At 55.4% G+C, this 25,548-nt stretch overlaps 5 protein-coding genes across 5 annotated transcripts; 3 read left to right on the plus strand and 2 right to left on the minus strand.

Annotated features, from left to right (window-relative positions):
• Window positions 1-7,746: 7,746 nt before the first annotated feature.
• V2A60_004296 (transcription factor) lies at window positions 7,747-10,968 on the plus strand (the record flags this gene model as incomplete). The annotated part of the gene is made up of 5 exons (XM_083255617.1): window positions 7,747-7,783; window positions 8,164-8,534; window positions 8,681-9,467; window positions 9,526-9,658; window positions 9,723-10,968. 5 exons carry the CDS (start codon window positions 7,747-7,749, stop codon window positions 10,966-10,968), a joined length of 2,574 nt encoding a protein of 857 aa, XP_083111743.1.
• A 1,764-nt stretch (window positions 10,969-12,732) lies between these two features.
• On the plus strand, window positions 12,733-15,129 carry V2A60_004297 (uncharacterized protein; the record flags this gene model as incomplete). The annotated part of the gene is made up of 1 exon (XM_083255618.1): window positions 12,733-15,129. One exon carries the CDS (start codon window positions 12,733-12,735, stop codon window positions 15,127-15,129), a length of 2,397 nt encoding a protein of 798 aa, XP_083111744.1.
• Window positions 15,130-15,973: 844 nt separating this feature from the next.
• Window positions 15,974-17,117, minus strand: V2A60_004298 (amidohydrolase family protein; the record flags this gene model as incomplete). The annotated part of the gene is made up of 2 exons (XM_083255619.1): window positions 15,974-16,371; window positions 16,463-17,117. 2 exons carry the CDS (start codon window positions 17,115-17,117, stop codon window positions 15,974-15,976), a joined length of 1,053 nt encoding a protein of 350 aa, XP_083111745.1.
• A 1,363-nt stretch (window positions 17,118-18,480) lies between these two features.
• Window positions 18,481-23,281, plus strand: V2A60_004299 (P-loop containing nucleoside triphosphate hydrolase protein; the record flags this gene model as incomplete). The annotated part of the gene is made up of 12 exons (XM_083255620.1): window positions 18,481-18,606; window positions 18,696-18,789; window positions 18,865-18,949; window positions 19,010-19,064; window positions 19,121-19,456; window positions 19,515-19,685; window positions 19,738-19,832; window positions 19,880-20,597; window positions 20,657-22,368; window positions 22,426-22,499; window positions 22,627-23,066; window positions 23,162-23,281. 12 exons carry the CDS (start codon window positions 18,481-18,483, stop codon window positions 23,279-23,281), a joined length of 4,026 nt encoding a protein of 1,341 aa, XP_083111746.1.
• Window positions 23,282-24,235: 954 nt separating this feature from the next.
• On the minus strand, window positions 24,236-25,219 carry V2A60_004300 (uncharacterized protein; the record flags this gene model as incomplete). Its single annotated transcript, XM_083255621.1, has 1 exon — window positions 24,236-25,219. One exon carries the CDS (start codon window positions 25,217-25,219, stop codon window positions 24,236-24,238), a length of 984 nt encoding a protein of 327 aa, XP_083111747.1.
• Between the last annotated feature and the right edge of the window lie 329 nt (window positions 25,220-25,548).

The following is a 25,548-nucleotide window of genomic DNA, read 5'->3' on the forward strand; positions in this document are numbered from 1 at the left end:
CTTATATTGTTACTTGCGGATACTACTGGCCCTTTCCACCCATACATATCTGGAATCAGACATCTGCTCACCTTGCCAAACGCATCCTGGCAGCCCGTGTCAATAATACAGACTCCCGATAAGTACCTAGCTTTCTGACCCCAGCAGGCCAAGCCGGCGTGGCCCAGGCCCCCCCCCTTAGGAAGCCGCCATGCCGCCCTCCCAAAGTCTCCAGCAGGGTCTTTTGCTTCTCCACTCGGCGACGACCGCTGACAGCTCCAGCGCCTTGCCGTGTCAACTACCAAGTATTTACTGAGTACTGGCGAGCGAGGGTGAGGGGGGCTGCCATCCACTTTGCCCGACAAGTTTGCGCCAGAGCGCGTAGATTGGCTGATGGGCTGGCTAGCTGGGCCGCCTTGGGCAAATTTTCTTTGCTAGATATTCCTCTGCTGGGCTCTCTTGCTCGGGCCTGTGACGACAATGCTGTTGACCAGTAACCACCCATAGGGCTCCGGGGCGACCCCGCTGTGACGGGGTTTCCGGGTCCCCCTAACCTTACTCATGGTCAGTCCAGCCACCCAATTGAACGACAATGCTGGTGTACGGAGTACTCTGTTTATTTTATTCTGATTAGGTTTCATCACTCCTACTACCCTCATGACCATCTCGACAGTTTGCCACGCGGGCCGCTTGTCCTGATTGGCCGCCCCTTGGTGGCTCTTCATCTTGCGAGGCGAACCCAACGGGTTGCATGAGCGGTCTGCATAGAGGCTGTGCTTGCAAGGGGGGAGGGGAGGGGAGGGGAGGGGTTTGGGCAGTTGGCCGGTTCTCGATTGCGCCAGATTTGACAGGCGGGCGAGCCTGCATTAACGCACCATTTTTTTTTTCATGCCATGCACAATCAGGTAGTCGGCGATGAGGGGGGGGGGGGGTTAAAAAGGAAACCACATCGTGGGCGGCGGATGCAGGTAGATCTGGGCCCCAGGATATTTTTGGGATCCCAGCCGGCGCTATCGGGGCCATTTCGGGGCCGCTAAGACGACAAAAAAAAGCACGAGCGACTTGGAAAACTGGGCTGGCTCGGATGGGTGAGACAATGGTTATGGGTTTTGGCGAGGCTGGCACTCTTCCGAATCTGTTTTTTTTTTTTCTTCGCTGTACTACATACGCTGCGAAGCCTGACTGTGAAAGACGCGAAGAGGAAAAGGGAGAGAGTAAAAGAGCAAGATTGACAGGCAAAGGACCATATAGTTGGCGGCAAACACCCAGTAAAGGAGGTGATGGTGGCTCAATACCTAGGTAAGCAACACACGGATGGGGTCTGCGGAAGGGGAGAGAAGCTGGATTGCCGCCCCGTCAAACATTGATTCGGCAAAACCTGGGACAAGTCGGAGAGGTTTGCTCATCAATACCGCGGGTGACGAGCTAATAGCCAAATGTCCAAGTGTCAGAAAAAAAAAAGCTTGCTTTCCCATGTTTGGGTATCCGTAATAGGGCAATATGGCTTCTAGATTTATGCGCTGTTTATGGGCCGGCGGCAGCGGGTCTCTAAATCTCGTCCCGCGTTCGGCAGAAGCTTTCCCAGTATCATTAGCCGTCTCTCTCTCTGTCTCTATGTTTTTTTTCGCCAGAGCTTTCTTCCCCTGCCAATACAAGGAAGCGGCCCTCTTTAGAGGAAAGAAAAAAGTTTTTTGTGGTGCTTTCCCGCGCCGGGATTGGACGGCGGACGAGCCCGCTATACTTTCGGGGTCATGGCCCATCTTGGTTTACTTTATCAGCCGTTGCGTCGGCTGCCGCCAGGCCGTCGTTTTTTTTTTCTTGGTTCGTAGCTCTTTGGGTTCGTAGCGTGTTTTCTTTTCTTTTCCTTTTTTTTTTGTTAACCTTTTGGGGTGCCTAGGTACTTGGGTCCAGTCGGACAAAATCCAATGCCAACACAGACTTCCAGCCGGCATGTAGTCGCAGCCGGCTTTTAGTATGTCATTTGCCGTAACGGTCGAAAACCTTGGGCTCCATATGCGCAAGGTAAAATAGATGATCGCTTATGAGAAAGAGCAGGCATGTCGTCTACAAGGAAAGCATGAAAGCCCCCTTGCCCCCCCCCCCCCCCACCACGGCCCGGGTCTGGTGGGCGGATTAGAAAAACAATTCGAGAACACAAGACCATAGCCGTAATGACAAAGGGATAGAGGGAAAAAAAAAGAAGAGCAAGGCTAAAACAAATATTTTAAGCCAGAAAAAGAAAAAGTCTGGATATGCCGGAGAGCATGGACATATGGCAGGGGTGTTCTGCGGCATGCAAGCCAAGAAAGGTGCAGAGGAACTGGTGGCCGGCTCTGCCCGTCCAAGCATAAATCGGGAAAAAAGCTAATTGTTACTTTTGCCTAACTTGGTGCTAACGGACAAATCAAGGCAAATGATAAAATACAGATTAGTACGGATTACACCTACTTGATCTGGTATAAAAAAAAGCAGAGTACGGATTACTTAGCCAGGCAAGGAACTCAAACTCCCGTTACAAACTCGATTGACTTTTGAATCAATGTGCCGGGATCAAAAGAGAAAAAAGGAAAGAGGGGTTTGACCTTGAGCCTCGGATACTGGCCGCTCGCTCCCATGTCCCTCTCTGCCCTCTCCGAGGAGGTTGACCCAACCATCGGAAAATACCATGTCATCAGCGAGACAATACTTTCTCTCTCTTACTCTCTCTCTCGCGCTCTCTCGTTCTCTTTTTCATCGCGGTAATAAAGGTGGCCCCCACCCCATGTTGAGACTGGCCGGACAAGGCCGCCGTCGCCGGTTCACCTTGTCAGAAGCTGACACAGATCTACGGAGTACTGTGTTGCGCGCGCGGCGCGTACCCTTGCATATATACACGGGGGAAGGGCCTTAGCACTGCACGGCAATCTGGTTCCGTGGATCAAGGCACAATCAACACAAAGCAGCAGTCGGCAGCATCGACAATTTTTTTCTTCTTTTCTTGACATGGTTCTGACTAGTAGCGCACCCCCCTTTCATTCAAAGGGGAAAGAAAAAAATGGGAAAAACATTGCATTATGCAGACTCGATATTCGTTACATGCCTTCATCTTGCGTCTTAGCATCCACCCCCCCCCTTCCTTCGTATGGGAGCTTGACTGCCTGATGAACGCGCCTCCATCCCCCCTCTACCTCCTTTTCTTCCCATTGAAGTACATCCATGTACGGAGTAGTTGGCTAAAGGGTGCAAGACATGCAAAGAAAACCTTTCGGCTGAGGAATCGACTATTTGGCGTCGGAAGAATGGAAAAAAGTTAAGAGGAAGCTGGCCTGTCACTGCTTACCACATGCACCCACTCAAAATTGCGGTAGCGCGAACCGTATTGGCCCTGGTTTTTTTTAATATCATCAGAAACAGGCTATTTTATACTTTTTGGTTTTCCTTGCTCGTTGAGGACCGATGACTGTCTTTCCGATGCTGATTGGATCAGCGACACATTGACGAAAAAACTCTCTCTCGTGATTTGCATCATGTTTGTTTGCTGTTGTCTGAGAAGGGAAAAAAAAAAAAGCCGGGACAGGTCTTGTTTTGCCCGAAGCATCTATGTCTGGCATCTCGACCACGGCCCCGGTTCACAATGCATATGCATGTTATTGAAACGGCCAGCGGGGATCGATGGGCTATAGTCTTTGTGTGCCCTAGAAGGGGGGGGGGGGCGGTTGTGCGAATTATGGTATAACTATGGTTTTATAACGGACTGACACAGCTTCACGGGGTGAAACGGGAGACATGGTACACACAGAGGAAAACACATTTATCAACATACAGAGCACACATACACATAGACATCCACAGAAATACACACGGGCTTCCGCGCGAGGGCCGACAACAAGTCAGCCGGGATGGCGGGCGGCGATTCGCTCAACTGTGTCGAGCTCCGTTTATTAGAGCCAACCGCCGCTCAAGGAGAAGGGGGGGGGGGGGGCTGGGGTCGCGCCACGGACGGCAACTGGGGGTATTTTTGTAGGGATTATAAAAGAAGAAGAGGAAAAAGAATGGCGGGACGTGTGTCAAGATTTTCAAGGAGCACACAAAGCACAACTGAAAAAAAGACATTTGTGTATTAGTCTATGCGAAAAAGAACTGCAGGTGCATTATACTGCGACGAACAAAAGGGCGGGCGGCCGGGAGGCTACGGTTGATCTGAATCGCGCAGAGAAGGAACGAGAAGAAAAAGAAAAAGAAAAGGAAAAAGAAGGAATCAGAAAAAATAGAAGACATGGGCAAGGAGGAACTAAGGCGGGATGGGGTTAGTTTGTAGACCGACCGACTTGTGGTTAGCTGAGAAGAAGGAGGAGCAGGAGGCGGAGGCGGAGGTCAGCAGCCAACCAACCATGGCGGTATGCGATGGGCTTGGACGGGGGAGGGACGAGAGGAGAGAAAGAGAGAGAGACAGATTGAGCAGGACATGGGCATGGGGCTGGCGCGGGAAGAAGGGGGGGTGGTGGATGACTTGGGTGAATGTCTGAGGAGGCGGGTGGGAAGCACAGAAGTCCGGGGGGCAGGGGGGAGGGTGATATGGCAATCCATCGCCCGCTAGCATCTGGTGTTACAGGAGGAGCAGGAAAAGAAGAAGAAGAATAATAATAAGGAGAAGGAGCAGAAGAGGGAAAAGGAGCAGAAGAAGCGGAAACGAGGAAAAAAAAGAAGAGGATATCGGAGGGTATCAAGACGAGACCGAGGAAAAGCGTAGGTCCTTTTACCCTGTAATTGTAATTCACAGCAAATCCGCAAGTAGATGTCGGCTCACAGATGGACCGTGCTAATAGAGTCGGTACATATTATGCCAGTTTGTCTTGGATCCGTTTCTATATAGCGACTGAACGACCAGCCCGGCCATCAGACTTTGGCCGAGCTAGCAAACGAGGACGAGCAAAAGAGACAACCAAGTAATCCGTAATCCATAAAACTACCTTGCTTGCTTGCCTTTGAACCCACGCCAACCGCACACACACACATACACACGCACCCCTTCGTTCTTCTTTCTCGTTCCACTGGCCCAAACGGACCACGGGCTGGGGGGCGGGCTATAAGATTAAAACTAGGCCCGCGGTAGTGTGTAGGCTCACAAGGCCAATGGATTTACAAGGCGCAAAAAAAAAAAAAGAAAAAGAAAAGGTAAGAAAAAGAGGAAGAAAGACCCGGCCGGCTCGGCCATCTGGCAGAAAAGCGGGCTTGATTTTTCTTCCCTGTTGCTTTGCTGTAGGTACGGTGCAGTAGCTCGGGGGAAGGGCAGGGGGGAGGGGTTGGTTTGGTTTGGTTGTGGTGTGGCGGCAGCTTCTCACTCTTCCTCTTCAAGTCCTTTTCTGTATTCCGCTCCTCGGCTCTCCCTCTCTCTCTGCGGCTCTCATTCTGGCCCTTCTCCCTCTTTTTACCAGCAACAAGCCCAAAGCCAAGCCCAGGCCACGACGGCGACGGCGGCGGCGGCGGCGGCGCACGGCACACACACACGCACACAACACACAACACACACAACGCGCGCACACCGACTACGGCCCCCCTCCCCCCCTGGAGGTAAAATAGTGGCCGCGCCGCCACTGTAGGACCGGGACCGACTTGTGGTCTGGGTTGGATGGTTGGATGGATGGGTGGATGGCCTGAGCTTTTTTTTTTTTTCGGAAAGGGGGGGGGTAAGAAGTTGTGTGGTTGTATATATATAAAGTGTGAAGAGTGAATCTGAGGTGTGATGTGGGCAAATTAATATTTTGCAAAATCACAAAGTTCAGCCCCTTGTTTCTCGACTGTTGGTATAAATACCAAAAAGAAGAATAAACACAAAGTCAAAAAGAAAAAAAAAAAGGCAAAAAAGGCAGAAAAAAAAAAGAAAAAAGTCAAAGAAGGAAGGAAAAAAAAAAGGCATCTCGTCCGTCTGCCACCCACCGCTCATCAACCCAATCTGGGGCAGGGCTCTGGCTACCGCTACTTGCCCGCCCAGGTTGGTAGTTTGGTAGGTACTGGTAAGCTGGTTGGCTGGTAAGGTAGCTAAGGTACTCAGTACGTACAAGCCCCCCCCTTGTACTTACTTGCTACCCGTTGTCTGTGTCAGTGTCCGAGCCAGCTCTTTTTCTTTTTTTTCCCCTCTTGGTACACTAGCCGGACCCTATGCCAGCACGCATCGCTCTCTCTCGCTTCAGTTTGGGAGGAAGAAGAAGAAGATTTTTTGTTTTTAAAAAAACCTACTTGCTCGTCTGTTAATTAACGCCTTTTTTTGCTATAATCCTTCTCTCTGCTCCGCGGAGTCGTTTATCCGTGTGAATGGATAGTCACATCCATCTTCTCTCCCCATTCCCCAGTCTATCTTGACCACCCACCCACCACTCACGAGAAAAAGAGAGAGAGAGTGAGAGAATGAGAAAGACAGGGCCGCCCTCCTCCATTGGGCTCCTCCTTTGGTGGCCCAACTCCGCCCACTGTTGTCTCTGTTCCCGGTACTGAATCAGCGAGTAAAAAGAAAAGCCAGCAAAGAAAAAAAAAAAAACTAAAAAAAAAAACTCACCCCAATTCAGAGAATGGGACGACTAATACTAATAATGATGATGACCAAAATGACAATGATTGCAAACAAGAAGAAAAAAACTGGCAATAATATAATATAGTGCAGCTAATAATAAAACCTCCCCTGGCTCGAACGGCGGGTGCCTCGCCTCAATGGACTGCTGGCTGGCTGGCAACTGGCAATTTACCTAGGCTAGGTACTAAGGTATCAAGGTATCCAAGCAAGCTACCTACCTAGGTAGGTACTTTAGGTACTTGCCAACTTACCTACCAAGGTAGAAAGGCAAGTACCTTCTTAGATACTTACCTAAGTAGAAAGCTGGCTGGCTGGCGGGCTGGCTGGGGACAAACGGACAAAACTCCCCCGGGTGGTCTAGCCCGCCCGTCTTGCTCCTCTGCTGATGCACCCCCCTCCCCTCCACATACAACACACACACACACATCCTCTCTCTTCCGCTCTCTCTCTCTCTCTCTCTCTCTCTCTCTCTACTTATGTGACCCCCCCAAAAAAAACACCACTCCCCAAAAACCACCCCCATCAATATCTTTGGGACCCCCCCTCCTCTCCTCATCCTCATACCCCCCCCCCCCCCCCCCCCCCCAAAAAAAAAAGCCCACACTACTTACCCGGCGGCAGCGGCCAAGTCTACCGGCCTCTTTTTCTCGCTCTCGCTCTCTACGGAGTACTTATCGCGACCTCTCTGTCGACCTAGGTATCCATCATACATGGCTAGCTAGAAAGGTACTTGCTTGCCTCTCTCTCTCTCTGTGTCCGTCTGTCTCCTCTTCCTCACCACACCACACACCCAAAAAAACAAAACCATCCCAGGCCCAAGCTCCGAACTTCTCGTAGGGCCTCTCCTCCTCTTTCTCGCTCTCACTCTTCCTCTCCTCCTCCCCCTACTCCTCAATCTTTTTTTTTTAAACCATTGTCCTCCTTGCTCTTCAAAAGCTCCTTTCCTCTCACTCCCTCATTCATTTTTTTTAAAGAGTCCTTCCTCTTCTTCTCTCCCATCCTCATCTTCACCCCCCCCACACACCTCCGCCACCCCTTCGAACCGTCAACGACAAACCACCACCACCCGCTGCCGACCTCTCTATTTTTCCCATATCCTCAGACTTTGTTTCGAGACAAGCCCGACCAAGCAACACCAAAAAGAAAAAAAAGGTACCAGCTTCTCTTTTATTCACGTTCCCTTCATCTTTGCTCGTGCTTGCTTTTACTTGCACTCCACAATGCTCCCTGCCTCAGACGTTTCTCGCCATCGTGCATGTTGGTTGATGCGCCGCGCCGTCGTCCTCAATTCGCCCTCTCTCTGTGCCTCTGCTCCGCCTGCACCACACAATCAATCCTTGAACCATACTCATACAGATACATACATCAGTACATCCATCCGTCCATACATACATACATACAAGCCTCTCTCTCTCCCTCCCTCTTTTTCTCTTTTTTCCCCTCCCTCTCTTTTCTTCTGCCCTTGTCCTCCTACCCAGCCTTCTCTCAATTGCATTATATTCCCCAGGCCGGCCGCTCCCCCCGCCGCCCGTTTGCTCTTCTCTGCATTGTCTCCTCCTCCTCCTCCTCTTCTCTTTTCATGCGACTCCATCTCCTCCCGCCTTGTCGACCTTGCAGCTAACCGCATTACATTGCAGCTGTCGACGCGCTGCTACTCACTGGTCTGCCCTCTCAACCAGGAAACACCCACTCGCCAATCGTTGTCGTCCGGACGTTCAAGACCTCCAAACGCCGCCTCGCGTCCTCGCCGTTTGCGCACCTTGTCGCCCACGCCCGCTTCGGTTTCCGCTTCGTCGTCCCAACCCGCCTCGTGCTGAACCAAACACTCTTCCCGTCTTTCAACATCGATCCGACATCACCGCCTCTCTCCCGCCAGTCACCTCAAGTCGGTCTCTTCCACCGGCCCTCGCCTTCTCCCGCGCATATATACCTGTCTCGCCCCTCTCTTGACACTGGCGCGCCCGTCTTCCGCTTGTTGGAGAAACCGCTCCTCTCAGTCCCCTCGAATGTGTCACGATTAAGACGATTTTGTACTTGATGCCCCTTTACGATTAGCACGTCTTTTTTTCGACCATTGTCGCACAGGTCTGCTTTTTTTTCCTGCGCCTGTCTTGTTGCTAGCATTTCTTCCGTCTTTCGACATAGTCCTCTTAGTCGCCCTCTGCCGCTCCAGATTCGCGACCTCGCTTCCTCCGCTACCTCAACCACTCTGAACCCAGCCAGAGTTGTACCACAACCTCCCCACCCCCTCCTCCTGCTGCGCTCGCCAGCTTTGCCCTCGATAAAAAAGTATTTATGAGCCTTGACAGGTTACCGTCATTTGCTCTGCCTCCTCCCGGCCAGGCCCATTCATCCGGCACGTCGTCTCCGCGTTTGAGCTCCATTGCCTCGCACAACGGCTCCCAGTCCTCCTTCACCTCGGCCGCCTCCTCCAACGGCCCCAAAACGCCCTCGCCCACACTGCCGCTCAACGCCATCACAGGCCCGCCTACCAACATTGTCCGCTACGACGCCATGAACCACCCTCCCGACATGTACTATGCCCAGCACCTCTCGGCTGGCCAGCCGCCTGCTCCCCAGACCGTCACCTCGGGCGCCATGGGCCACTACCACCAGCAGCCACCTCCCATGCTCCAGTCCACCCACGCCCAGTACTCCAACCCTGCGCCCTATCAGTATGGTTACGGCAATGGCCTCACGTCGCCCCCCGCCGCGCCATCTTCCGTCTCCAACGGCATGGCCGCCCCGCAAAATGTTTTGCCTCTGCCCGGCGGCGTCCCCAGCCAAAACTCGTTGCAGCAACCCTACGCACACTTTGACAACACCGGTCAGCAGCCCCCGCCCGGCATGAAGCCTCGCGTAACTGCTACCCTCTGGGAAGACGAGGGCAGTCTCTGCTTCCAGGTCGAGGCCCGCGGCATCTGCGTCGCCCGTCGCGAAGGTACGTCTCATCTTGCTGACCCCGCCTCTCTTGTCCAGCCTGCTCACCCCGCAACTAGATAACCACATGATCAATGGTACAAAACTATTAAACGTCGCTGGCATGACCCGTGGCCGCCGTGACGGCATTCTCAAGAGCGAAAAGATCCGTCATGTTGTAAAAATAGGTCCCATGCACCTCAAGGGAGTCTGGTATGTTGATTGATTCACACATGAGACACAATGCATTGTTCCAAAATACTAAGACACCCGACAGGATCCCCTATGAGCGGGCCCTCGAGTTTGCCAACAAGGAAAAGATTACCGAGCTTCTTTATCCCCTCTTTGTACACAACATTGGCTCTCTGCTCTACCACCCCACGAATCAGACCCGTACCAACCAGGTCATGGCCGCCGCCGACCGCCGCAAACAGGATCAGGGCCAGCAGCTGCGCGCTCCCTCCAGCCACGGCCTGCCTTCCATCCACCATCAGCAGCAGTCCGCCATGGCGCAGGTTCCCGGTCCCCAGACCACCCTGCCCTCTCACAGCTCACTGGCACGTCCCGGCCTCGAACGCGCGCACACCTTCCCTACACCTCCCACCAGTGCTTCCAGCGTCATCAACGGCATGGGCGCCTCCGAAGGCTTCAACTGGCAGGGCCAGGGCATCAACGGTCAGCAGGCCACCACGCCGCCCGGCACCTCCCTCCAATCTCTTCAGTCGTATCCCTCCAGCGCGCACGGCGGCTATGACAGCCAGCGCCAAATGTACAATGCGCCCTCGTCCCAGCAGTCGCCTTACCAGAGCGCTGCCAATTCTTCTCAGGACCGTCTGTACGGTCAGGCTGGTTCGTATCCCAAAAACGACATGGCTCCACCATCAAGTCGACCAGCTACCACGGGCACCCTTGCTGACCACTCCGAAGCCAAACCGAACGGTGTCATGCCCTCGGACCAGGCTGCTCCCCAACAGCCTGGCGACGAAGAAGGCGAGCACGAGCAGGAAGCCGAGTACACCCACGACAGTGGCTCCTACGACCCTACTCGCACCTCGTACAACTACAACGCCCCTGGTGCTCTGCCAAACGACGGCAGCAACATGCCTCCCGAGATGACGGGCTCTCCCAACCACCCCCCCGCCTCTGGCCGCGCAACCCCCCGAACCGCCGCGCAACCACAGTCGTATTATCAGCACACGGGCTACAACACGCCTCCCCGCGTGCAGCAGTCGAGCAACCTCTACAATGTCATGAGCAATGACCGTCCCGCCACCAACGGTGCTGCTCCTGGTGATGTCTATGCCCCAGCCGGCGAGATGCCCAGCTCCATGACCAACGGCTACGCTCCTCGAGCTCCTGTTCTCAACGGCGTAAGCGCAAGCGTCAAGCGCGGCCGCGACGACGACGAGGGTGCCATTGACCTGAAGCGTCGCAAGACGATGATGGAGACCAGCGTACCTGCTCCCGTGTACGACGCCATGAACCAATCTGCCTCTACCGTCGGTGCTCCCCCTCGACGATAAGCACGTGTGACGTGCGTGTTCACCATGACTGCCAAGTCTGCACGTCACGCCGACTGCCCTAATCATTTGGCCGCCCACCATGTTGCGAGACGAATTGCTTCCCAAGTGGAAACTGCAGTTTGTCACGCAAACGGGCATCCCGTTCATTCTGTTCATTCTTCATCAATTGTCAAAAAATCCTTCAATTCTTTACTCTATTTTCTAGTCACTCTTGCGTCGTTTTATCGCAAGGCTAGCAGTTTGAACTTTTGTCGATCCCTGCAACAAACAATGCGCGACGAGTTACGAATTCACACGATTTGTTACCATTTATTCAGTCAACTTTCTCACAGCTGCGCAGCGTCTTGACGAGTCACGCCTCTCCTCATCTCGATTGACATTGGCTTGATCAGAAAGCCTTGGCCCACGAGGCAGATTTCTTTTTCCTTATTTTGTGGTTTCTACCCAGATCCAGACTGGTCGAAGGATTCCTTTCCCTTGCATGTACTGCCTGTTATGCATCCCGGGCAAAAATAAAATAAAACAAAAAACAGCAACGGGAAAGTGGAATCACTCGGGCCACCTGGAAGAAGAAGTTGGAAATACCCCATCTGAAAAAAAAACTACAACGGCCTCTTCCCACATATACAAATGAGGCGAAAATGACTCTTGTTTCTTTATCCTAGAATGCCTTTTTTTTGTGATTGGGAAGTGTTGGATAAAAAGGGCATTTTTAATTGGAAATGGAAGAGACACCGGTGACAAAACCATCCGGTGATGACTTTATGACCTGTTTATTCTTTATTCATATTTTCTCATGGCATTCTATTTCTTTTTCTCTCGAAACAGGCCACCACTTGCTAGGCTTTTGGTCTTTTTTTTTCTTCGCTGGACATGTTTGCGTTATCAGTTAACGACTTATGAAATGACAATAAAAGCTATTGTGGACTTAGAATGGACAGTTATTTTGACGTGATCCTGTGACTGTAATTCGCTGCGAAACGGGGGAGCAGTGACACTTTTGGTCGATTTTGCGCCCGCAAGCGGTTCCCTGCCCTGTAGATGCTCCAAATGCATCTCATCCAGGACCAAGCTTGCTGCTCATATAAGTAGCGCATTCGCCAGCGTGATGCGATGCACCTTGAACCCACTGATGCGAGTCTGCATAGAAAAAGAACCTCCCTTTGCGTTTGCATCGACGCCTACACTTTCTCTCCTCATTGATCGCCCTTGCATCGAAGAAGAAACAACGAGGTAACACATGCACGGTGAATGTACGAGTTGCATGTATGACCTGTTCAACGTGTAAGCAAATTGTCACGTGTAGCTGGTTGGTCCAAGCATTTATACGAAGGAGGTGGTTGCTGGGCCAACCATGTATATCTACAGACTGGGCTCCCTGATGTGGGTTCCGGCGCCCGACAAACTGGGCATTGAGATGGGCTATATTCTGGATGAAACGAAACTCTTTTTTTCTTCTTTTTGCATGTTGGAGAACCATACTCACACACACATACATACACGCGACATACTGAAACGTGCCACAAGCTTTCAGTCGTGGTGAATGGGCGAATAGACGCACACACACACACACGCACACAAATACATTGCACCGTTTTCCTTTTTTCCCCGCCTCCCTTGCATTGTTGCATCTAGCCTACGCAAACAAAACAACACGGGTGAACATTTAAAAGGGAACAACGAGATACAACACACAACATACAACAAACCCAACACCGGAGAAGAACCAAAGACGGACATACTACAGAAATAAAAAAGGCCAACATGTATCCGTTATCACCGGCCCACGATGCCGCTCTCAACCGCTCACCCAGCACCCGCCGCTCCTACCAAGACGACGACTACGAGGTACTCAAGTACACCATGTCTCACGGCGGCGGCGCTACCACGCAAGAAAACAACAACAACAACAGCAACAGCAACAACACCAACGGTAATGATGATGATGACGGTGACACCATGTCCTCGCCGCTCCTCAGCAACACCAGCGCCCTGACGGCCGGCAGCACCGCGCGCAGCCACACGACGACGCGGGAAAGCGGCCCCTGCGCTGCCCGTCGGTCGCTGTCGCCGACTAAAGGTCGCCGCCAGCACAGCCGCGTCATCTCGGGCACGGAGCTGTCGCCGCTCAAGATTCTCAGCCGCAAACGCAGCAGCGAGGAAGCTCTCGACGGTGCCGATAACAACAGAAGCAGCAGCAGCAGCAGCGGTGGCAGCGGTGGCGGTAGCTGCCGTATGGGCCCGCCTCCGGCACGCAGTGCTAGAAAGATTTCGTCGCCGGAGAAGAAGCAGCAGCAGCAGCAGCAGCGGTTTCCCGTCAAGATTGGCGGCGGCGGTGGCGGCACGGAAGAGAATGGAGAGGTGCGCGACAGGCAGGTTAGCTTGGAGGAGGCGATGAGGGCAAATGCCGGCGGTGGCCTGCGGCGGGCCATTGACATTTTTGAGGATGACGAGGACGAGGACGAGGATGACAAGGTCATATCGAGGCCGGCCACGGCCACGAGCAGCAACGGCCACGGTGCCGGCTGCAACCCGGACGACACCATGACCAGCACATTCAGCACCTTCTCGGCCGCCCCGACGCTCGCGAGCTACGCCAACTGGCGCGCGCAGCAGAGTCCCGCCAAGCTTGCGGCGCTCGCCGGCGTGTCGTCGACGTCGACGTCGTCGTCGCGGTCGATTACCCGAGAGGAGTGCGGCAACACGACAAACTTGCTCCTCGACTTTACAGAGTCTCTTCGGCACCCGCGTCGCTCGCCGGAGAAGAAGCTGCCATGCTCGAGCACGCTGCCCAACGTCACGGCCGCCACGCCCATCTCAAAAGCTGACGGCGCCATGACCACGACGCTCATCGACTTTGACATTCCCCCGCTGCCGACCCCGCGCAGCGTGCCGTCCATTTCGTCGCGCGAGCTCGAGTCGCTCAAGTCGGGCTTCCTGTCCGAGATCTCGTCGCTCAAAGCGTCGCTGAGCGGCAAGGAGGCCGAGGTGCTGTCGCTCAAGACGGCCGTGGGCGACGCCGAGGCGCGCGTCGGCGCGTCGACGGAGCGCCTCCGCGAGGCCACGGCGCTGCGCGAGCAGGCGGCGGCCGAGAGGGACGACTGGGAGCGCCGCGGGCGCGAGGTGGAGGCGATGCTGCGCACACTCCGCGACGAGATGCACCGCGGGCAGCGCGAGCGCGAGGAGGCGGAGCGCAGGCTCGAGGAGAGCGAGAAGCGCCGCGAGGCCGCCGAGATGCTGCACCAAGAGGCCGAGAGCAAGATGGCGGGCCTGCGCGCCGGCCGAGAAGCTGACACGGGTAGCAAGAAGTCGGCAACGTTGTCGTCTCCTCAGCAGCAGCAACACCAGCAACATCAACAACAGCAGACGAACAAGGAGGTGGAAATGGCCGTGGAGCGCGTCGCGCGCGAGCTGCACACGCTGTACAAGGGCAAGCACGAGACCAAGGTGGCGGCCCTCAAAAAGTCGTACGAGGCGCGCTGGGAGAAGAAGGTCAGGGAGCTGGAGCGGCGGGTGCAGGAGCTGGGCGAGGAGAAGGCGAGCCTGCAGCAGTCGCTGGGCCGGCGAGACGACCCGGACGACACCCTGCTCGTCGCCGCCCAGGCCGACAAGGAGCAGGCGAGCCGCGACCGCGCCGCCATTGGCGAGCTCCACGCCGAGGTGCGCCGCCTCGAGGCCGTCGTCTCGTCGGTGCAGGGCGACAACCGGGACCTGCGCGGACTGCTGGAACGGGAGCGCGTCGAAAAGGGCGAGCTCGTGCAGCTGGCCGAGGAGATGATGTCCATGCAGCAGCAGCAGCAGCAGAGTTTTGTGGGCGGAGCCAAGACGCCAACACCGGCAGCAGCAGCAGCAGCACGGCCGGTGATGCCAGACCAGGCAAAGACACCCGGAAAGAGGCCCATTTCGATGCCGCCGCCGTCGACAGCAGTGGCTGGACTCACGACGCCGGGACGATATGGCGGCACAACGGCGACGGCGACGATGACTGCAGATGGTCGGAGAGGCAGCGTGGGCAAAGCTTCGGGTCTGCGTGCGCCCGGGTCGGCGTACCGCGGAGGAGGAGGAGGAGCAGGGGGAGGGCTGCGCGCGCCGGCGGGGTCGAGAAGTGGCATCTTGAACTCGATTGAGAAGATGGGTAGCCATCGAGGTCGTGGTCAGTAGAAGAAGAAGAAGAAGAAGAGAAAGAAGAGGAAGGGGCAGGAAAGAAACAAGGACGAAAAAAAAAGAAGTCTTTGTATGTGCGGATATGAGAAAAGTGTCTTGTGTTTTTTTTAATGAATATCATGACAAGTTATGACACGGATTAATCAGGGTTGGCTTGGGCGTTTTCTTCTTCTTCTTTTTAATTGTTTTTGAGATGATTAATGGAACTGCCACACCGATGGACGATGAGCAGACAGACAGACAGACAGACAGATTGGAATGCGTGAAAGCGTTGAAGCGTGTTGGGTTGATGAATTATCAATTTATGTTTTTTTTTCTCACGTCATTGTGGAATGACTTGGGGTGTTGATACCATAGTTGTCATTGACTTTTTTTTTTCTCAAATCAACTTCATTCCCATCATAACCATGATGATGATGATGATGACAATGTTTTGTTGCCTTTTTTTTTTTATATTACACATCTGAAAACTTGGCAATCTTTGATCGTGATCAATATTTTCCCTTTTCTACCCCTCCCCTTTTCTGAATACTTCGTCTTGTTCGTCAATGGTGTTGATATCGCGGGCTCTATTGAAGCTCCCCCCTGAGAGAGTGAGAGAGAGAGCCCAATTTTCATAATGATGATTCTTTCCTTTAATCATTACACTTTTGTGTTTTTTATTTCATTCATTCATTCATCTACTCATGATACCAGAGAAGACTGAGACTGAAATTGGCCATGGCCTTTCAAGGAGAAACATGCTATGACCGGCAGGTGTACCGACTATACATGCATATATCAACCCCATCGTTCCAGACCCCCATCATGAAAAGAGAAAAAAAAAGCAACAGTCCAAGAATTACAGGCCGTACGCTTCCTTGGCCGTACCGCCGTAAATCATGGCTCGCTCGTCGTCGTCGAGCGACGCCATCCAGCACATCTTGTCGACGACGGCCTTCCAGCGGGGCCAGCCCTGGCCCTCGGGCATGCCGACGGTGCAGACGGGCCAGTCGCTGCCAAACATGATGCGGCGGGCGCCAAAGGTGGCGAGGACGACGCCGAGCCAGCCAAAGGTGGACTGGAAGATGTGGGCGGCGTCCTGCGCGCGCAGCGCCTCGGGCATCTCGGCGAAGCCGCCCGACAGCTTCATGTAGACCTGCGGCACCTTGCCGAGCGCGTAGATGGTGGTGCGCCACGCGTGAAAGGCCGGGTCCGTGGCTAGGTTGAGGATGGAAAAGTCGGGCTTGCAGAGATGGTCTGCGGGCAGTTAGTTAGCGCGTCTGTTGTGCCCAGGGACGGGGAGGACGGGGTGCGAATGTGGTATTTCTGCACAGAGACGGAAACGTACTAATCACCAACTTGACCTTTTCATTCTCGGGCACGCCGTCGTGAACGCGGTCCACGAGCTCAATCAGCTCGTCCAGCTGCTTGCGTCCCCGGCGGTGCTGGTCCACGCCGACTTCAAAGACGAAACCCCGACGTCCCAGCAGCTTCAGGCTGTCGATAAAGTCCTGCTCGAGCATGGTGCCGTTGGGCTTGTCCTGCAGCAGGTAGCGGAACCCCTTGACCTTGGGCCATGCCTCGCCCGCCTCCTCCTTGACCCTGTCCAGATACCTGTCCAGCACGGCCGGCCCGCTGGGGAGCGGCGCCCAGGGCACGACGGCCAGGCAGAGCTTCTTGTCGTCGGCGGCGTGGCCCTCGCCGTCGCGCGGCTCGCCGAGCGCTATGCGCCGCAGCCAGCGGACCTCCTGCAGCGGCGCCTCCCAGCCGGAGCCGTCGGCGGCGCCCGAGGCCAGGTCGTGTTTGCGGTCCGTCTCGACAAAGATGAAGCCCAGCAGCGACGGCGCCGTCTTGGCGGCCTCCTTGTACTCCTCCACCGAGTGCTGGGCGTAGAGCGGGTGGTCGGGCTTGGCCCACGCGAGCGTGTCAATCTCGGAAGACGGGTAGAGGTGGATGTGAGAGTCGATGATGGGGAGGACGAGCTGCTGGTCAGAGGCCGCCATGTTGGATGTATGTATGTACTGGGTATCGAGAAACGGAAAGGGGAGGGATGTGCGGGTGTGTATTGGTTTGACGGTGCTGTCCACTCTTGGGCAGCAGAGCGAAAGGAATCCTATGGAATCAGTAGTCTCGAACAAGAGTAGATGGAAGCCCCTGAAACCAGACAAGTGGCTGTTGGATGGAGGTGAAGATGGCAAAAGAAAGCAAGCAGGAGCTGATGAAGCTACCCCGCCACTTGCTCAGACGAGCTCTCCACTATTCCATTATAGCGGTGATGGCGCCGCCCATTGATGGACGACCGTTGATGCTAAGTCAATGCTCGCGATTATTTACAGAAAGAAAAAAAATAACCGACCTTTGCTACCGTTCGGATATTTAGTCTTTTGTTCTTAAACTCGATCGGGTCATGTCTCCTCTGGGAACCGTCCAGGACCTATTATGGCGGCGGCCAAAGTTTCCGGCCCACAGCGGGGAGACGATTTATTAGACGTCGGGTATTATTAAAGACGGCGCCGCTGGGAATAAAGCTTGCGGGCTGACAGACTACCGGTACAGTGATGATATACATGTCGCCGGGCTGACAACAGTATCCTCCCGTCTTATCAATTACAACACAAGGTCAGCTCTCGGCGTTGAAACCTCAGTAGTACGCGGGTAGCTGGCTAGTAGTAGTACTGCCAAGATGCAAGGTGCCCGGATTGCGCAGCTCGTATGTACCCAGAATGAGCGAGTCAACATTTGCGATGCATGCTGCCAAGATGTGCTCGTGCGCAAGAGTTGTCAAAAGACCCAATAAGACAAGACAAAAAAAATGTAAATACTGGGTGGTGAGTGGTGAGTGTCGAGTCAACAGCCCTCGATGACTAGACGTGGCGTGCTGCTGAGGCCACCCCCCATCGTCACAAGGCCAGCCAGAGGCTTCCAATTAGTTAGTTAGTTGGCGCCGCTGTTATAACCTCCTACTGAGTATACTAGGTACAATTCGCGGTGACTATGCGACAATTAACCTTCACGCCAGGATCGGCACCACAATTCTGATGCCTAGAATATCGGGGCCCAGCCATCACCCGGGGGCAGCCTTAATCTAAAAAAGTCTCCGCTAGCAGCCTGGCAGCGCAGCCGTATTCCTCGCATCAAAGGCTATTAGCGGGCTTTTTGCCCAGCCTTTGACGTGTTAGTGACTGCCCGGCTGACGCAGGGGACACGCTACCTCTCGGGGCCCTCGAGCCGGCCGGGAGTCCGTCGAGCTTTTTTTTTAATTTAAAGGGAGTGAGGGAGGCCGTGAGAGCCCTTCGACAACGGCGGGCCGATGGCGCTTGTTTCTGACCGGAAAAACTGCAACTCGACGCGGGCGAGTTTATCATCATGGCGCAAGGGCCCGAAAAGCAGAGCGGTTCGCCGCCGCCAGTCGCCGAAAAGAACGACCAAGACCAGAAAGACGTGACGGGCCAAGGGCGACCTCAGCGGGAGGCAAACTTTAACGATTATCTGGTACGCTTCCTGTGGTAGTGTGCAGAAACCAGTTTCAATCTAACCCGGGCGCGTGTCCCCCCCCCCCCCTCTCTAAGAGAGTCTTCAAGTATGCCACCACATGGGACTTTGTCGCCTATGCTCTCGGCTCGCTGGCATCTATCGGTGCTGGTATTACGCTGCCGCTGCTAAATGTGGTCTTTGGTACGGATACAGCTTCCTGCTCCCCGATGTAGCTCGCTAGTACCGTCCTGCTTATTGACTGTAACCTCACACTAGGCCGCTTCACCAGCCAGTTTACCGACTTTGCTGGCTCTGGCACTCTTTCGGCCGATTCGTTCAAGTCGACGCTGCAAAAATTATCGTAGGAAAACTTGCTCGAAAAAGAAAAAAAATCCGGTGCCGAATTGACCTGCTGTAACAGGCTATACATGCTTGGCCTCTTCCTCGGCCGGCTTCTTCTCAACTACATCAACAAAGTGTGCTCCTTGCCCTCAGGGACTATTGATTGTCCGAAATCTGACAGCCGCAACAGTTTGCCTTTCGCATGATTGGAATTCGCATCTCCTCCGCCATTCGACTTCACTTCCTGCAGGCCGTCTTTGCCCAGAGCATCCATGTCTTTGACTCGATGCCCCCCGGCTTCGCCACCAACACAATCACCACCACGAGCAACACTCTCCAGCTTGGCATCTCCGAGAAGCTCGGCACCTTTATCGAGTTTAACGCGACCATTGTGGCCGCCATCGTGGTCGCCTTCATTTACAGTTGGCGGTTGACGCTGGTCACCTCGTCGGCCCTCGTCTTCATCACGCTCACTATAGGCATTCTGCTGCCACTCATTGTCAAGGGTCAAGGCCGCATTAGCAAGGTACCCAGTGACACCTCCAACGTGGAAAAAAAAAAGCCAAGACTGATACTCTGCGTAGCTGGAAGCCAAGTCCAACGCCATCGCAAGCGAATCTTTGGGCAGCATTCGAATGATCATGGCCTGCGGAGCCGAGATGCGCGTCGCCAAGAAATACGCCGCGATAATCGAAGAGTCGCGAAAAACGGCACAGAGAACTAGTCCATTGATTGCATTACAATTCGGACTTGTGGTACGGCCTCTGTATTCATTTCTGTCCCGCCAATGTCTTACAGAATCTGTAGTTCTTTGGCGTATTTGCAGCTTTTAGCCTGTCCTTTTGGTACGGCTCTAAAGCTTTCCTAGAAGGCACGGTCACAGACGTTGGCACCATCATCATGTAGGCACGCTACAAAAGTCGAATCCTTCCACAGCTAACCATTCCAGCGTATTATTCTCCATCATGATGGTGCTGTTCTCCATGGAGCGCACCTCAACACCGTTGCTTGCCGTGAGCAAAGCAACCGTCGCCGCCTGCCAATTCTTCACCGTCATCGACGCTCCTCGCCCCAGCCCTGGCCATCTTACCGCTCCCGATGTGACTGCAGACAAGGACATCATCCTCCAAAACGTTACTTTTGCGTACCCTAGCCGTCCCCATGTCAAGGTTCTTGACAATCTGAGCCTACGATTCGAGTCGGGCAAGACAACCGCCATCGTTGGCCCTTCTGGCTCAGGAAAGAGCACCATCGTCGGCCTGATTGAGCGCTGGTACTCACTCAAGGAGCAGTACGTTGTGGCAAAAGCGATCGAAAAGAAGCCGAAGAAGAAGAAGGAAGACACCGAGGAGGACGAGCCCACCGAGGAGGAAGCCGCCGCAGCCCAGGCCGAGTTGGATGCGCAGTCTGGCCCCCCGGTTGCTCTCTCAGGCACTGTGACTACCTGTGGTCACTCCATTGATGATATAAACGTCAAATGGTGGCGTTCGCAGATTGGCCTCGTCCAGCAGGAGCCGTTCCTGTTCAACGAGTCCATCTATGTCAATGTGAGCAATGGACTAGTCGGTACGCAGTGGGAGCACGAGCCAGAGGACAAGAAACGCGAGATGGTCAAGGAAGCCTGCAAAGAGGCATTCGCGGACGAGTTTATCGATAAGCTGCCAAAAGTATGACTCGAATTTACATTCGCTTTTCTAACCTCCAACTGACCGCACCGCTCTGGCAGGGTTACGATACCACGGTGGGCGACGGCGGTGCCAAGCTCTCTGGTGGCCAGCGCCAGCGCATCGCCATTGCGCGCTCGATTGTTCGCCAGCCCAAGATACTCATTTTCGACGAGGCCACCAGCGCTATTGACGTGCGCGGCGAAAAGATTGTCCAGGCAGCCCTCGACCGCGTCGCCAAGAACCGCACCACCATCACCATCGCGCACCGGCTCTCCACCATCAAGAAAGCCGACACCATTGTCGTCCTGAAAAAGGGCCGGGTGGTGGAGACGGGCACGCATGAGGGTCTTTTAGACACCAAAGGCGGCGTCTACGCGGGCCTGGTGCGCGCGCAGGCCATCTCTCTCGGCGGCGAGGCCACGGACGCGGCCGAAGGCGGCGTTCCGCAAGATGAGGCCGAGGCCGATGCCGTGGAGCTCACCCGCGAAAAGAGCAAAGGCGGCGAGCCGGCCAAGGGCGCCGCCACCGTCGACACGGCATCCGCGGACAAGAAGCGCGGCTTCTTTGGCAGCTTCGGGCGCTTCTTTTACGAGACGCGCAGCCACTGGCACATGATGGCGCTGATGCTCGTCGGCGCCGCCTGCGCCGGCGCGGCCATCCCGATCCAGGCGTGGCTGTTCGCCAAGGTCATCGTCGTCTTCGGGTACGCGGCGGACCGGGCGCGCTTCCGCCGCGACAGCGAGCTGTACGCGCTCATGTGGCTGGTGCTGGCGCTCGGCGTCGGCGCCTCCTACACGGCCACCTTCTTCTTCGCGACGCGCACCGCCAACGTGATCCGCGCCAAGTACCAGCGCGCCTACTTCGTCTCCATCCTCTACCAGGCGCCGGCCTTTTTCGACGACGACGACCACGCGCAGGGCACCATGACGGCGCGCGCGTCGGGCGACCCGCAGAAGCTCGAGGAGCTGATGGGCGCCAACATGGCCAGCGTCTACATTGGCGTCTTCACGCTCGTCGGCTCCGTCGCCATCGCCTTTTGCTTCGCGTGGAAGCTGGCCGTCGTCTCGCTCTGCGTGGTGGTGCCCGTCCTGCTGTGCTCCACGTACTGGCGCTTCCGGTACGAGATTGAGTTTGAGCGCATGAACAATGCCGTCTTCGCCGAGAGCTCCAGGTTCGCGGCCGAGTCCATCGGCGCGTTCCGCACCGTGGCCTCGCTGACGCTCGAGGACGCCGTCTGCGGCCGCTTCGGCGCCCTGTGCCGCGGCCACGTCGTCGAGGCCTACAAGAAGGCGCGCTGGGTCAGCCTGCTCTTCGCCTTCTCCGACAGCGCCACCATGGCCTGCCAGGCCCTCATCTTCTACTACGGCGGGCGCCTGCTGCTGAGCGGCGAGTACGACCTGACGAGCTTCTTCGTCTGCTTCCTCGCCATCATGAACGCAGGCGAGTCCACCGGCCAGGCGCTCAGCTTCGGACCCAACGCCGCGCAGGTCAAGGACGCCGCCAACCGCATCCTGCAGCTGCGCGACTCCCAGAGCAAGGACGGCGGCCTGAGTGGCGGTGATGCCGGTGAGGCGATTCCAAACGGCGGCGGCGACGGCGGCGGCGGCGGCGGCGGGGTCAAGATTGAGCTCGAGAATGTGCATTTCCAGTATCCGACTCGTGAAACACCCGTCTTCAGCGGCCTCAACCTGACCATTGAAAAGGGCCAGTTTGCTGCGCTGGTGGGTGCATCTGGCTGCGGAAAGACCAGCATCATCTCGCTCCTGGAAAGGTAGGAAGTCCCCTGTGGAGAGTTGGACAAATCACCACTGCTAACATCAAGCATCAGATTTTATGAGCCCAACAAGGGCCGCATTCTCTGCAACGGCGAGGACATTGCCAAGAGCAACGTCTATACCTACCGTGAACGCCTGTCTCTTGTCGCTCAAGAGGCAACCCTTTTCCGAGGCAAGTCCCAAGAAAATAGCAGATGACGCAACCGTCCTTGTCCCATCTTTGTTCCTCGCTGACCTGCTGTCCACCCTGCCAGGCACTATCCGCGAAAACATCCTGCTCGGCGTCGACGAGACGACCGTTACCGACGAGCAGCTTCACCGCGTCTGCCGCGAGGCCGAGGTGCACGACTTCATCGTCTCGCTGCCCGAGGGCTACGGCACCGACATTGGCTCGCGCGGGGTGACGCTGTCGGGCGGCCAGAAGCAGCGCGTGGCGATTGCGCGGGCGCTGGTGCGCGAGCCCGGCATCCTGCTCCTTGACGAGGCGACCAGCTCGCTCGACTCGGAGAGCGAGAAGCTGGTGCAGGCGGCCTTTGAACGGGCCGGCCGCGGCCGCACCATGGTCGTGGTGGCGCACCGCCTGGCCACGGTCCAGAACGCCGACGTCATCTTCGTCCTCGGCGAGGGGGGCAGGCTCCTGGAGCAGGGCACTCACCGGGAGCTGCTCAAGAAGCGGGGGGTGTACTGGCAAATGGTAAGCCGATGGATGGATGCTGCTTCCGTTTGGCGTGTCTGCGATTTTTCTGCTTCCGGCATCAACTCAACTGACTTTGTTGCATAGTGCCAAAGCCAAGCTCTCGATCGGTAGATCGCGAGTCCAAGCGACGAGCTGAAAAAGATCTTGATGCCGTCTTTGCGTATCAACCTGTAGAAAAACATCCCGACACACTGTCCTACTGTCGCGATTGACCATACGAGGTGGTCTTTGATGCTACGGTTGTATTATAATAAACTTCTTCCCTCAACACAAGGCCAAGAGTGATGCGTGCGCAAACTAGATTGAGCATCGTCACGTGGAACCGATCACAGGCATGAAAAGTCAAGGTTTAATAAATGAATAGTTCAAACGTCTTCTATCCACGGACCCAAGTAGAGCTCCCGGGCAAACGGCTAGACTGCGTCATCCATCGTCCGACGCAGCCAAAATCCACGACTTGTCTGGAGTATATGTTCCTTGCGTATCTTGACGTACCTGATACCAGTTCTCCTATTGACGCAGCACTGCCTCTCAATCTCTCTCTCTCTCTGGCGGGGAAAAGAGCCGAGGCAGAGCTGTCTGGCAACCCGGCGAGGTTGCCATCGCTCAAGAAAGCACCAAATGATGAAGAATTAAAATATTTTTCAAGTAGTTTTACGCTCACAGGGACGCCGGGGCGCGCGTCGCCGCCCCGCGAGGGGGGGGGGGCGGCCGTAGCATCGACCCGGATTGTCATCACGGGCATCTCGACCAGGGCGGGCGAGCTCCGAGAGCGATCGCAAGACCAGCTTGGCGCTCTCCTCTACCCGCCGAGGGAGGCGTGAGGGTAAAAAAGGGGGGTGATGCGGGGGGAATGTTTTTTGTATGTTTTGTATGTTTTTTGTAAATTTCAGACGAGGCTTTGCGCGGCGCGAGAAGATGACAAGTTCACCGTGACAACAAAGAGGGGGTAGAACAACAAAAACGTGCAAAGATCAGCCAGGCGTTGAAAAAAAAAGGGAAGGGAGAATTCCAGCGTCTGCTCATCTTGCCGACAAGATGAAGAAACAAAAAAATGAACGAACAGCCAAGAAAGTGTGCCGGCCTGGGTGGTCTGAAGCTCGAATTCACGCTCGTCTCCCCCGCTCTCACGCCTCGGGGCGCGGCTGTACGGAGGCGCTTTTTTCTCACGAGACAATGATGCCGTTGCGGCGGGAGACGTGGCGGACGGGCTCGTCGTCGTCGTACTCTTCCTCGCTGACGTCGCTGGCGCTGGCGCACGAGTCGGAGTCGTAGCCGCAGCGGGAGCCGCCGCAGTCGAGCTTGACGCGCTCGCCGCGGCGGGTGATGCCGTAGCGCTCGCAGGTGCAGGAGCTGCAGTCCGAGTTGGGGGTGCTGTAGCCGGAGAGGGCGGAGGAGGAGGAGGGCGAGGAGCTGTCGGAGCGGTAGGAGAAGGAGGAGCCGACCGAGGAGACGGGGGAGGAGGTGCTGAAGTCGGTGACGAGCTCGTCGTCGAGGCCGGCGGTGCCGAAGCGGGCGGCCAGCTCCTCGAGCTCCTCGTTGCCGTGGTAGTCGGACTCGAGCAGGTGCTTGGTGGCGTGGGGCGACATGGGCTTGGGGGCCTGGATCTGGGAGATGGAGAGGGGCCGGCCCTTGGGGATGTCGACGGACAGGTTCTTGCGCGAGGAGGAGGAGCGGTCCTTGTCCTTGGAAGAAGACGAGTGGTGGCGGGAGGAAGAGGAGCTGCTGCTCTTGCTGCTCGACTTGCTGCTCGACTTGGAGGATGAGGAGGAAGACTTGGAGGAGGACTTGGACGACGACTTGGACGACGACTTGGAAGACGACTTGGAGGAGGAGGAGGAGGAAGACTTGTCAGAGGGGACGTCGAGAATGTTGAGCTCGCGGCCGGTGGTGGGCTCGGTGGTGGAGGCGATGCTGGGGTTGTGGGCGACGTGGTAGCCGTCGATGATGTAGTAGTACCAGTATCGCTGGCCGGTCTGGAGGGTGGTGTTTTGGAAGCGGAAGGTGCCCTTCCAGGAGCCCGACTTGGACGAGGTCTTGTCCTTGGAGAGCGGGAGCTGGCCGACGTAGTTGTCCCAGGAGCCGAGGAGATGGACGGCCTTGACGCCCGACGAGACGCGCAGGGAGAAGGAGAGCTGAATGGCGGACATTTTTTTTTAAAAAAAAGAAGAGTGAAAAATAATGATGGTAATAATTCGTCAAAATGCGTTAAAAATGAATTCGTGAACGGGCAGGGAGATGTGATCAAAACAAAAAAATGACGGGTGTAATATGGAAGCGGTTCGAGCAAGTATTCCGAAGGGTTCCGTTTATTAAGTGAGGGAAGGGAAAGATGCGAAGCAAAAAAAAAAAGTAATGTATGTAAATGGGTATAATCGTAAGAATCTCCAAAGCTGACCAGCAACTCGAGTGTATAAGTTGGGATTTTTGGTGTATTGCAAGGCTTGGAGAGAACAGAGAGGGCTTGGATTATTAACGA

This window comes from Cordyceps javanica, chromosome 3 (assembly GCF_051103115.1).
Source record: "Cordyceps javanica chromosome 3, complete sequence".
NCBI lineage: Eukaryota > Fungi > Ascomycota > Sordariomycetes > Hypocreales > Cordycipitaceae > Cordyceps > Cordyceps javanica.